The sequence below is a fragment of the Sardina pilchardus genome, chromosome 24 (genome assembly GCF_963854185.1).
Source record: "Sardina pilchardus chromosome 24, fSarPil1.1, whole genome shotgun sequence".
NCBI lineage: Eukaryota > Metazoa > Chordata > Actinopteri > Clupeiformes > Clupeidae > Sardina > Sardina pilchardus.
In genome coordinates this window covers 465,213-477,500 of record NC_085017.1, presented here as the reverse complement: position 1 = coordinate 477,500, position 12,288 = coordinate 465,213, and the positions used below count along the sequence as shown (strand labels likewise).

The 12,288-nt window shown below is 41.1% G+C and overlaps 1 protein-coding gene across 7 annotated transcripts; it reads right to left on the bottom strand.

The window, feature by feature from the left end:
- Positions 1 to 3,448: 3,448 nt before the first annotated feature.
- dazl (deleted in azoospermia-like) lies at positions 3,449 to 10,601 on the bottom strand. 7 transcript variants are annotated; one of them, XR_009937183.1, is made up of 10 exons: positions 10,485 to 10,601; positions 9,285 to 9,413; positions 9,108 to 9,199; positions 8,960 to 9,011; positions 8,741 to 8,807; positions 8,161 to 8,297; positions 7,447 to 7,527; positions 7,060 to 7,110; positions 6,491 to 6,628; positions 3,449 to 4,765 (listed from the first exon to the last, which is right to left on the bottom strand). XR_009937183.1 is itself a non-coding variant. In XM_062529345.1 (10 exons), the coding sequence occupies exons 1-9, from the start codon at positions 10,485 to 10,487 to the stop codon at positions 6,584 to 6,586; spliced, it is 657 nt and encodes a 218-aa protein (XP_062385329.1). In that variant the 5' UTR covers positions 10,488 to 10,601; the 3' UTR covers positions 3,449 to 4,765; positions 6,550 to 6,583. The 7 variants fall into 7 exon arrangements, 6 of the variants coding, with proteins under 6 accessions (XP_062385329.1, XP_062385331.1, XP_062385334.1 ...); XM_062529345.1 differs by having other exon boundaries at positions 6,550 to 6,628; XM_062529347.1 differs by lacking the exon at positions 10,485 to 10,601 and adding an exon at positions 10,209 to 10,469 and having other exon boundaries at positions 6,550 to 6,628.
- Between the last annotated feature and the right edge of the window lie 1,687 nt (positions 10,602 to 12,288).

The following is a 12,288-nucleotide window of genomic DNA, read 5'->3' as shown; positions in this document are numbered from 1 at the left end:
GGTATTTTCTTACCCGGAACTCACCCTACTAGCCCCCTAGTACTACTTCTAGATGTTACCCGGGTGCGCTTAGGTGGGAACGCAGCCGGCACAGTTCTGGGTAGAGATGGGGGGGGGCGTACCGATGACGTGTAGAAATGCGCCCTTGCAGCAGAGAGGGTTAAAGCAGCGCGAGGCAGAAAGTACAAATTGCCATGGTAACGATAAACATTGCCCTACGAGTATAAAACACAGACGAGAACACCGGAGTACAGAAAACAGTGACATTTTGTTGTGTATGTACAATAAAAATGTTAACTGCAATCACGTTGTTGTGTTTGTTGCGGGACAGGCAGGATATCCTTGCAAACGTGAATAGCTTGAAGTGTTGTCGATTAGCTTGCAACTAGCTGTTTATTACAGTGGTTAGCAATTAACAGCTAATAGTTAACGTTGCTGTTATTTAGCATTGTTGCTTTTTGTAGGAGTTGGGAAGGAGCCTCAGACCTCTGTGTGCTGTTTATATTTTCCAGGTGTGTCATTATTTTCTATTAATTTGTTATGTTGGATGTTTATACCAGAGAGAGTTGAAGTAGAGCTTTGTTTGCCTACTGTGGTCCTGGCGTTAGCTATTTTTTCCTCTATGCTAGCTCCCGCTGACTAGCGAGCTAACTACTTCTGTTGTTTCATGATGTTTTGGATCTGATGTAAGTTCGCATCATCCAGGCAACACAGCACAACAACGCATTTATTTAGCGTCATCTCCCTCCCCCTGCAAGTGCTGACATTGCCCCACCCCTCGCGGCTCCTACTCGGGTCTAGTGTGAACACAATTATCCGTATCTCACTCGGACATAAAGCGCATGTGGGAAATGTCCGTGTCGTGCCTCTACCCGGGTAAATATGTCCGGGTAACTTCTAGAAGTTATGTGAGAAAGGGACTCAGACACTTACACTAGGGGGCTAGTAGGGTGATTTCCGGGTAAGAAAATACCCGAGTTTTGCGTTCCCACATACAGCCACCCGTTTGATATCCGTTTGACATCCGGATGTCTCGCTCATGTGGGAAAGGGACTTGTGTGTGCTTGGAGTATTCCTCAGATAACAAGGCTGACAGAGACAGACTACCTGCATTATCTAAGGTATATAATGGCAAATATACAGGAAAAAACAAACAAACAAAAGTCTTGAGGTGAAGTGACGCTGAAGTGAACTCACCGAAATAGTGAATTTTCATCCCACAGCCAGGAAACTCAACCCAGGAGCTGGAAGTCCACCGTCAGCCTCCACAGTCCCTCTTGAAAACTGGATCCAGCAGTGCTCTGGTTTTGCACACGCACAGCTCCCCTGGGTTCAAAGGTCAAACACCTGTACGTGGAACCACTCAAAATATGGTTCCGGTTCCAAGGTCCATAATTGGACCTGTCTGCAGAACTCACATGCCGTCATATTGCCTGGAACTTCTGAGGTTCCACATCATGCCTGTGCCATCAGTTTCAACCTGCCGTGGAACCCTGGATGAGGATCTGCTCTCGCCAGAGCTAACAGTCTGTAGTTGAATTATACTTTTGAAACCACTTTGTTGAGATTTGTTTTAAATATTCATAATTTAATTAATATTGAAAAGATCTAAAAAAAGATCTAAAAAGAGAAAATCAAGTTCTCTGATTTACTGACTCAAGCAGATGTGGTAGGCAAGCTGATAATTCTCTGTATCATTCTATACTGTCTAAGTTGTTTTATTCTTACTGTAGGCCTGTTTTATTCTAGGTTATCTTGTTAAGAACTGGCTAGTGACGACAGATGAGATAGCCCATACAGAACCTTGTCTGTTGATTAATGAGCACTGTCCCTGATAAATGAACAAATAAATAATAAACACAAATTGGCTCAATATTCTTTGAAAAGGTTAAGAATTGAGGAAGACCACGCTAACTCTTACATTATGGTCTATGCCTTCTACTTCCAGATGATCACTGCCAGACGAGACCCTTAAACCTAGGCCTTATGTGGGTGACCTGAATCTAGTGAACTGAATCAATTTAGGGATGCAAGTTTCTTTCTGCTGACTAACCACTGCACTTTTGGCCATGACATACATACAGTGCATTTATCTAATTTGTACTCATTGCTGAATAGTTCGCAACAGCTTTGTCAGCTAGTTGTCATTTCTTAAAATGTATATGTATATATTTTTTTCATTTTTGTCTTCAGCCTGCAGCTGCATGCTGGCACAATTTTCGGTGACACCTGGCAAATGAGGCTTGCCAGATGACCAAAAGCACATAAATTATCCAACACAAAAATTCATCATTTAAAGCAACATGCCAGCTTTTTGGGTAAATTAGCTGATTTGCCATCTACCTCAGACTTAGATGAAGGGATATACAGTGCCCTTCATAAGTATTGGAACACATGCTAAAGTTGACTATAAAGAGGAATATAATAATCTTTTGGAAAGTGATCTTAATGCCTTAAATTAAAAACGGAGGAAATATCCTACCTTTAAGGACATCAATTTTCTTTGTGAATGAATAATGAATTGTAAATAAATAAATGTTTTCCTTAAAATACAGGGGTCATATAGCCTGACGAGCCAGACCCACATCAAGATGTAGGGTCTGGACACTCACCGTAGACAGGGCTCAATCGGAGGGGTGGGATAAACAGTTGTCTTTCAAATTCCCTCCCCGCAATAGGATAACGCTAAACGAATCATCTTCTTGTTTTCAAGTAGTAGGATGCGCAACCTTCCCTCTCCACGCAATAGGATAACGCTAAACGAATCATCTTCTTGTTTTCAAATAACAGGATGCGTCACCATTATGTTAAGCCCACCCACCGACTCTATACACGCTGTGATTGGCCCGCTGATTTTTTCGAGTTCTCAGCTCCCTGGCTCTATGGATCGTGCCTAGACTGCCCCGCCAGCCAAATTACATTTGCTGCCGCTAGGGGCGTCTAGATTTCTAGGCTAGGGGTCATAAGCATTGGAACCTCTACTGTACAGTATGTTAACCCTTTGTGTTAAAATCAGAGGCAGGCAGATTTTTATTTCTAAAAGCAGTAATTTCATAGATCCAGGGCACTATGCACCCTGATGAAGTCCCCTTGGCCTTTGGAATTAAAATATCAAGCCATCATCACATAGGCTACCCTTTACCATACCAAGAGATTGGCATGGTTTTATTTCAGTTAGCCTATTAGCTGGTTTGATTCACATTGAGCTCAATGAGAATGAAATCTAGGTATGGTGAAGGGTATGTGATGATGTGGGTCTGTTTTAATTCCAAAGGCCAAGGGGACTGTATCAGGGTGCATAGTGTCCTGGATCCATGAAATAACAAGCATTTTAAAAAATAAAAATCTAGGATAAGTAGCAGGGGATAAAAAAAAATTAAATAAAATAACAACTCAAATTTGTTATCAGTAACAAATCAAGATATGGCCAAATAAAATCAGAGCCCGATTGCATATTTATTCATTTATTTCCACTTGAGCACAAAACATCAAACTTCAAACAACGTGAACAGGTCACCCAGGGAAGTACACCTAGCCAAATGATCTAGTCGGCCACATGCAGAAACAGGTGGTTTAAAACGGTCGCTTTTAAAAACACTCGATAAAGAGGCCGACAGGAGAGCTGCAAAAACTACACATACTCAGTCACACACTATTGATTTTTATACATATCTTTTTTTTTCTTTTAACAAACATTATCACTGCCAAAATTATAAATCAATAGTTATTTTTCTGTTTTAAATCACTCAATCAAAAAGATTAAAACTCACACGTGAATAAAACTTTCAGTGCAGGAAAAAGATAAACCCCAAAACAAAGTCAAACACACACAACAGAATCAAGTGTCAAGAATCAGTGCTGATAGAACACGTGGTTAGTCCTTCATTGCAGTGAATTAAATTGTTTAACAACCCCCCCGCCAAAGCCTTGAATGGAGCGGACCGTTCCTGACTCCCCCAGACAGCTCAAAAATTAATGCAGTGATTGTTCCAGCTCGCTTGCCAACCCCCGACAGTGGCCAAACGCCACCAACCAACCGAACGGACAACTGCATAGACTTCGAATTGCCTCCGTCTACACTGCACAACCGACACACAGCCCCAGACTAGCAGGAGAAATCACGTGTGTGCGTGATAGGCAAGTTAAAAAAATTAACTGATTTACTTAAGTGATTCACCCCCTTATTTGATGCACATAAACACACAGCTAAATAAATGTTATTCAAAAAAGAAATTCACCCAAAACGGTGTCCAAAATGCCAGTGGGGAGCAGCAGCCGTTTTCCTGGCTACTATTAAATGGCTAATTGGCCAATTGATTAATGTTAATTAATGCCTGCCAGTCTGGACTGAAAAAAGTTGAACTATATCACAGGAACATACCGAAGTTTCTACATGTGCCAAACGTAAGGACATAATAGGCCACAGTATCACGAACAAACAAACTCCAGTAAAACACCAAAGGTAATCATGTACATAAAATATAAATATGCAAAAATATGCATCCCAACCCCTCACTCTCACACATGCACACACACTCACTTGCTCAAACACAGACACACACACACACACACACACACACACACAGAGCACCCCAGGGTGGAGGATGTAGACCCACTGTAGGCTCATGGTGGGACAGGAGGGCTATAGAATGCCTGTCTCCTGGGCAGTTGAGGAGCAGAAATTGGGAGTCCTGCTGATATCAGGAGGTGGAGGTCTCTTCTTCTTTCCTCATTCCTCTTAGGAGCAATGCCACGACAAGAACCCCTAAAAGACAGAGAGAAGAGATGAAAAAAGATTTTTTTATTTTTATTTTAATGTCAATTTTACCGGCTTATTTACCATTAATCTGAGTAAGATAAGAGGAACCCTATAGGAACTCTTCTCTGTGCCTGCAATAACCCCCAGGAAGTGACCAGTGCAGACCTGCAAACCCCTCAGCGTAAAAAAGGTGACAGTGTCCGAAGGTGTGTGTGTGTGTGGGGGGGGGTATTATGTATATATTACTACATATATTATATTATATATAATGCATATACATGTATGATGTATGTAAACAAACATACACACACGCACACACACAGGGGAGAATACGTATTTGAACCCATGCTTATGTTGACTAAAAAGAGGAATAGAAAATCATCTTCATGCCTTCATTTAAAAAAATGAGTAAAAATCAAGGATTTTCTTCAAAAAATGAAGAATGTATCGTAAACAAATAAATGTTCTTCCCTAAATACAAGGGGCATAAGTAGGCTTGTTTTGACCCCTATGTCAATTCCCATAGGTGCAGGAGGATTTTTTTTTTATATGCCTATGTTTTTATTTTTAAAAGCCAGCTATTTCATGGATCCAGGATACTATGCATCCTGATAAAGTTCCCTTGGCCTTAGGAATTAAAATAGCCCCACATCGTCACATACTCTTCTTCACCATAGCTAGATATTGCATGGTGTTTTTTCCAGTTAGCCTATTAGTCTGTTTGATGCTCATTGAGCTCAATGCAAATCAATGCACGTCCTGCGTTCTACAGAGGGTGCATTAAACGTTATTTGCACACCTATGACAGATCCAATTTGTTGGCCGTATCACACTGGAATAGCCTATTAATTTGGCAAACTCGTTGTGAAGTTTAAAAGAACGGTCACGTTGCATCCAAGCTGTAGACGTTCAGAACATAACATATCGCACATGACGGTGGTTGAATTTAGCTAGTTTAGCTGGAGAACTAACGGCAGTTTGTACTGCAAGTTTAGAAATTAGTTGATATGTGGTGGAAAGTAGAAGCCTAGTTCTACTAACAAGACAACATCTTTTTAGCGATTTAAACCAAAGATTGTCTAGTACCACGGTCTCTGTTTAAACGTTTACATCATAACAGGAAATTAACACAAAACAAATGGTAACAGTGGAATAAGTGGGATAATGGACTCCACGGCGTTCGGTCCAAGAAATAAATGCACTTAGAAGGGGCCGTTTTACCTTTACGTTCATATTTGTGAACCGAACGCGGTGTCGTCCCTGACAAAAATGACTCGCGCGGTAGTCAGGCGTCTTATCCAAACGTGAATTTGGCGCTGTGTTCAAGATTCTGAAGCAAGTGCTAAGACTCCGATTGGCCCAGAGAAGTGTCAATTACAAGAATTAGCCAATAATGTTTCGCAATTCTAGCCTGCATTGCATACAGATTAAGGGCAGCCTTCTACCTTCTACCCCCCCCCCCCCCTCCAAATAAAAACTCTCTGGTTCTGCGTGATTCACGTGAATGACCCAATTGACCAAGAAAACGGCGATTGTCGCCGAAAAGCGACAAGTTTGCAGGTCTGCCAGTGAGCCTATATCTCCCTGTTGCTATAGGCTAATAGACCAAAGGGGCATTCACACCAATAACATGTTAGGGGTTCTCATTGGCTGTTATTTATTTTCTCTATCATTCTCAAAATCAGTCTGAAAGTGATGCCCAAAAATGTTGTGGGTACAACTGAACCGTACCTAGCGTGAGTACGCCGTAAGAGAGAGGGAGGAGAAGAGGAGGTTGTAAGCATGCTTGCCTGCACAAGTTGATAGGGCTAGAGGGGGCTCAAACTACAGCAACGTCAGTAAAGTCTGCACTCCGCAGTCCACATAGTTCTGCAAACACATACACACGGTTTGGGCAAATTAACCTCAAGACCCAGCATCAGCATCCATCATGGACGACAGCAGCTTGATAATACTTCTTCTCTTCCTTATGTGGCAATTAGGCCTACTGTACGTCTATGCAACTGAACTATTCATAACTTTTTCTTAATTAGTTGTAAAACTTTGATTTGTAAGCTGGATAAAAGCTTCAGACAAATTACTAATTTCCAGCTTCTTCATCACTAAATCTTTCTTATTGTAGTAGGCTTAAACTATGTATGGGAAATCCGCCCTAATCGACTTGCTCAGATCAGCCATTAGTACCTCCCCCCTCTTTCTCAATACTTCCACCTACAGGTCTAATGAGGCACTACACTACTCTGACCCCACCCATGACCGCTGATGCGGAGAACTTCAGTTTCAGTCTTCCATCCTCTCACCTGATTGATGAGTCGCGTCCTCTGTTCCCCTGACCAGTGTGGAGAGGCATACTGACACACACACACACCAAATACATTAGAAATGTTTCTAAGAAAATATTTCTTCCTATATGTGTTTGAGCACGTTCATCACACAAGCATGTAAACTTGCACATCAAAGTTACAGCAGAGTGCATGCTTTATTCGGATATGATACACTTGTATTTTTAATACATGTCTAATATAGCACAAACAGAAAGTGTCAGAATACAGTAAAACATTTTAAATTATGAAACTATAATGGAGCTCTGAGTTCTGTAAAAATAAGATTTCTCGTCACTGTTTGGTGAGTGTTTCTCTGTGACCATGTGTATGTCTAAGAATGTTTGTCGGCGTGCCTGTGTGTACCTGATAAGAGCAGGCAGTCTGTGCGTAGCCCACAGGCATCTGCGGGATCATGACTCCAGGCAGACTAGAGTATGGGTAAGGCTGAAAGACAAATACATGGAGGCGTGACACACACAGACACAACAATACATTCTCACTCAGACACATCCCTCTCTCGCTCTCTCTCTCTCGAAAGCTGAGGTTCGGGAGCTTCCGAAGTAGCTCAACACACACACACACACACACACACACACACACACACACACACACACACACACACACACACACACACACACACACACACACACACACACACACACACACACACACACACACACACGTGACAACATACTCTCACACAAACAGTGACATACTGTAGTTACTAATCACACAGCCGCGGTTGTGTGCACACTTGTTACTTCATGATCCAACACATTATGATGAAATAGCACAACCCCATTGCGATGAGCAATGACCTGATTGATTGCTTAAGCCTCGTTTCAGTCGAGCACAATGTCATGCTGGCATCCACTTGTGCAAAAACAACACACACAGTGCAAGTATATTCCCGTAATTATGAGCTGGCTGAGCATAGATCTGTATCCGTGTGTGTGTGGGTGTGTGTATCAGATTGAGCATACCTGTAAGTATGTCAATGGAAGTATATTCCAGTAATTATGAGCTGGTTGAGCATAGCTTGCGCGTGCGTGTGTGTGTGTGTGTGTGTGTGTATACCTGTAAGTACTGTCCAGCCGTGTTAAGAACCGGAGAGTTCGGAGGCGCGCTGAGGGTTGGGGGGCAACAGCTGCAGTAGATGTACTGGGGGGCGGTCATCCATGGAGCACTGCCAACGAGGTGAGACTGCACAGCACCTGTGAAGACCATAACCAACACACAGTATAACTGGGACACATATTTCTGTATGAAATACAATTAAGTGAACAATATTTCGGTAAGGGCTCAGACATAAGAATATTAATTTGTAGATTAGCTAGTAGACTTGAGTAATTTCATGGTCCAATAGTATAAACAAATTGTTAATACCCACACATATGATATATATAGGGTTTGTGCAGTAAGTTAATAAAGTCGAGTTAATAAATGGAAGCAGACACACATCCAGGTCAAATATTTAATCTCTGTTGCTTTCTGTGCATCCTCAATTCAGCATAAATGTAAACTGCATGTACATAATTAAAACGGCAGATGGCGCTAATGGTCTATAAAACAAAGGCGTTCACTGATGTAGTTCATGATACAGACTTCAAATTATGCTGCTCACAAATGACGTCCTTAACTGCACACAAAAACTTACGTGAGCTTCTCTCCTTCATGATGGCTGGTCCCAACTTGAGTTTTCGTCCTTTAAAACTGATCTGTTGCTGTGGACACACAGACAGACATCCTGATTATGGTATCAAACCGACTGTGATTTTGAAATATATGATGGGTAAGGTTAGCCTATTTCAACTAACGTTAAATAAAGAGAAACGCATTTGCTTATCATAATTAAAGCGCTAAGTATAGCACTTACTTCAACGATGGTTTGTATATCGACGTCATCATTGAAGTACACAAAGCCATATCTATGAAAGTACAAAAAAGAGACACCGAGTCGGCACCAGACATGATGGAAACAAACTAGCCACTTCAAAATCAAGACAGTTGTTGTCTGAACTCACCCTTTGCATATGCCCCCACGGTATGTTATTATTTTCACTTCCTTTATTGGGCCAAACCTGGCAAAGAAGTCCTTTATTTCGTTCTCGTCCACCTGTATGATTAAAATGAAATAGCCGTGGCATCAAAACAGATATTCACGGGTTAAATATGTTTGCTGTTATTGAATTTAACGTTACCTTCGTGTCGATTCCCCCAACAAAAAGTGTGTTTGGTGTCATTTTGCCTTCGGGTAAAATATATCCATTTGAAAGTTTCAGTGAAGGCCCCATCTGATATCCGTTAACGTTGCGCTGTTTCTGAATATCCTTAGGAAATGGCATTTGAATAAAAACGCAAATGTCAAATATTTCAAACACGCCACCAAATATCGGCTAGGCCTGCTAACAGCAAAGGTCAACCGTGTCTTCAATCAGCCAAAAAGTGAAGCCTCTGAAGAGCCTGTCAACTCGTGCACGAGCTACCTAAGATTTTCGGTCCACTAACTTACACATTCAATTAACGTTACATGGTTCTAAATAACTGACAGAACGCATTTATGCTTACGAAATATTACACAGAAAACGGCTAACTGGCCATGCAAGACCGTATCTTCATGCCACAATGCGATTCTGGTTATAAAATAACATTCACTTCACGAACATTTGTGATATTTGGTGGCTCCTCGCTCCCCCTCGTGCTGAATACATAGCCAGCTAGCTTGCTAAGTAGCCTTGCAGCATTTCGACAGAACTAAGACCGCTTACCTAAGGTTAGCTTCATTAAGACAAATCTCGAATATACACAATTTATAAAAAAAAATGTATTGACAATGATTACACAATATATGAAATGTCAATCATTTCAACCAGTAGTAGACCGCTACAGTGTTGCCATCACGGGATTTTTTTTTTTAATCTCCTTGACTAGGAAGGTTCAGAGGAAACAGGTCAAGTAGCGTTAACCTTCAGTTTGAACACGAGGCAAGTCCATGTTGCATTCAGCCCAAACGTGACCAACGTTAACACAATGGTGTGTACGTTTAGGTAACACTAGAAAATACATTTAAGTTAACCTGTCAACTTCTAAACTCGAACAAAATGAATTCACTGCGTTTGACCAACCTTGTGCTAAAACGAAATACTTAGGTTAGCTGAATAGTAACCAACGGCAGATGAGTGCACTGACTAGCATTGGCTAACGTTAGCATAGTTCACTGTTCCCATCTACTCAAAGTTGCCAGAAAAACCTAAGTGACGTTAATGGGCTTCTCTAAAAATCACCCATGGTGAAGTTGGACCAGTTTTCATAAGCCAGTCTTGTCCATCATCTTAAACTCAAAGTAAGCCATATCAACTAACGTTACGGTTAGCTCATGCCCAGCCATCTATTTTCCTTACCATATAAAATATAATAGTTGCGCTACCCTGTTGTTGACTCTCCTCCTTTCCCTCCACTCAACCTCCACTTGATCTCCTTTAGGTAAACAGCACAATTCGAAGCTTCACCACCACGCCCATACACTACACATCTTGATGCTGTTGTGAGCTATTTCGGGAGGCTTTTGGCCGCAAAACTTGATGTAGTTGTAATGTTTATCATACTATTAACAAAAATATATGTTTTATAGGCTGCCGAATGAAGGATGCAATTGTTATCCTACAGATTATCTGTGGAGGTGGACAAGAGGAATAGGTTGTGCTACAACTACAACACAGAAAAGTTGGGATGTTGTACAAAATGCTAATTTAAAGAGAATGTGACTATTTCATGGAAAATAGAATTTTGAATGTGATAGCGACAGGTTTTTTAAAAAACTTGGGTCATCAAAATGGAGTAGAGTTGCGAAAGGAATATTTCACAACAATTAGGCACCATAGGCCCACCATGTAGGCCCATGAAACAGGGAAGGGTGTTCATCACTCTGTGATGAGACTTGGGTCATCAAAATGGAGTAGAGTTGTGAAAGGAATATTTCACAACAATTAGGCACCATAGGCCCACCATGTAGGCCCATGAAACAGGGAAGGGTGTTCATCACTCTGTGATGAGACAATATAATTACAATGTCTCTAACATGAAATTGAGAGGTATTTGGGGTTATCATTATCTACATGGCATCATTTAAATATTCAGAGAATCCAGAGAAAACTTTGCAAACAAGGGACAGAGCTGAAAAACAATAGCCAATTGGATGCCTATGGTGTTTTGAACCTCATGGCATGCATTACAACCAGACCTGTTTCTGTAGAGAAAATCGTGGGCTCAGGAAAACTTTGATAACCATTGTCGATACTCAACACGACACAGAAATGCTATGTCTTATCTTACCCCGAGCTGAAATATGGACCGAGGTTAAGTGGAAACAGGTCATGTGGTTAGTCCAATCAAAATAAAAAATTGCATTTCTTTTTAGAAATCATGGACTCCTCTGGGATAAAGAGGAGGTACTATCCAATTATCTAACTTCATAGTTCAAAACTCAGCATCCATGACTGTTTGGAGGTGCATTAGTGCCTACGGCATGGGCATCTTGCACGTCTGGCAAGGCACAATCAATTCTAAATGATGCACAGTATTGTAGCAACTACATTATCCATTCCAGACAATGTGTTTTTCAAAGAAAACCTTGAATATTTCAAGAAAACAATTACCAAAATTAATTCTGCAGATATTTAAACAGTATTTCTTCATAGAGGATGTGTCCGGGTGCTATGGCCTGTCTGCAGCCGACCTGTCAAGTTAGGTGCATCATGGAATGAAAAACATGATTACGAAGACCCCTCTTGAGCAGCTGAAATCCTATATTGGGCAGGAGTGGGACTACATTTCATTCTCAAAACTCTAGCAACTGGTGTCCTCAGTTTCTAAACATTTACAGAATGTTCTAAAATAACGAGGTGAAGCAGTACATGTAAACATGCCCCTGTCCCAACCCAAAAAAGATGGCATCAAATTCAAAATGAGTACATTGGCCTTTATTCCATGAGATAGTCAAATTTGTCATTTTCAACATTTCATATGTTGTCTTTGTCCTTTTCGCAGCTAAATATGGGTTTATGATATTTAGATGATAACATTCTGTTTATTTATTTCTGTTTTCTGTACTGGGGTTGTGAATGATGGAGGCGATGAGTCTAATGTTTACTCCATCCTTCATCACAGAGGTGTCAAGTAACGAAGTACTGTACAAATACTTTGTTA

Excerpts from the sequence above, each read along its gene's own strand:
- dazl (XM_062529345.1), bottom strand. Across the intron at positions 7,528-8,160 it reads CGGCTGGACAGTACTTACAG|CCTTACCCATACTCTAGTCT; the intron begins GTATACACACAC and ends TTTGTCTTTCAG. Across the intron at positions 7,111-7,446 it reads AGACTGCCTGCTCTTATCAG|TATGCCTCTCCACACTGGTC; the intron begins GTACACACAGGC and ends TGTGTGTGTCAG.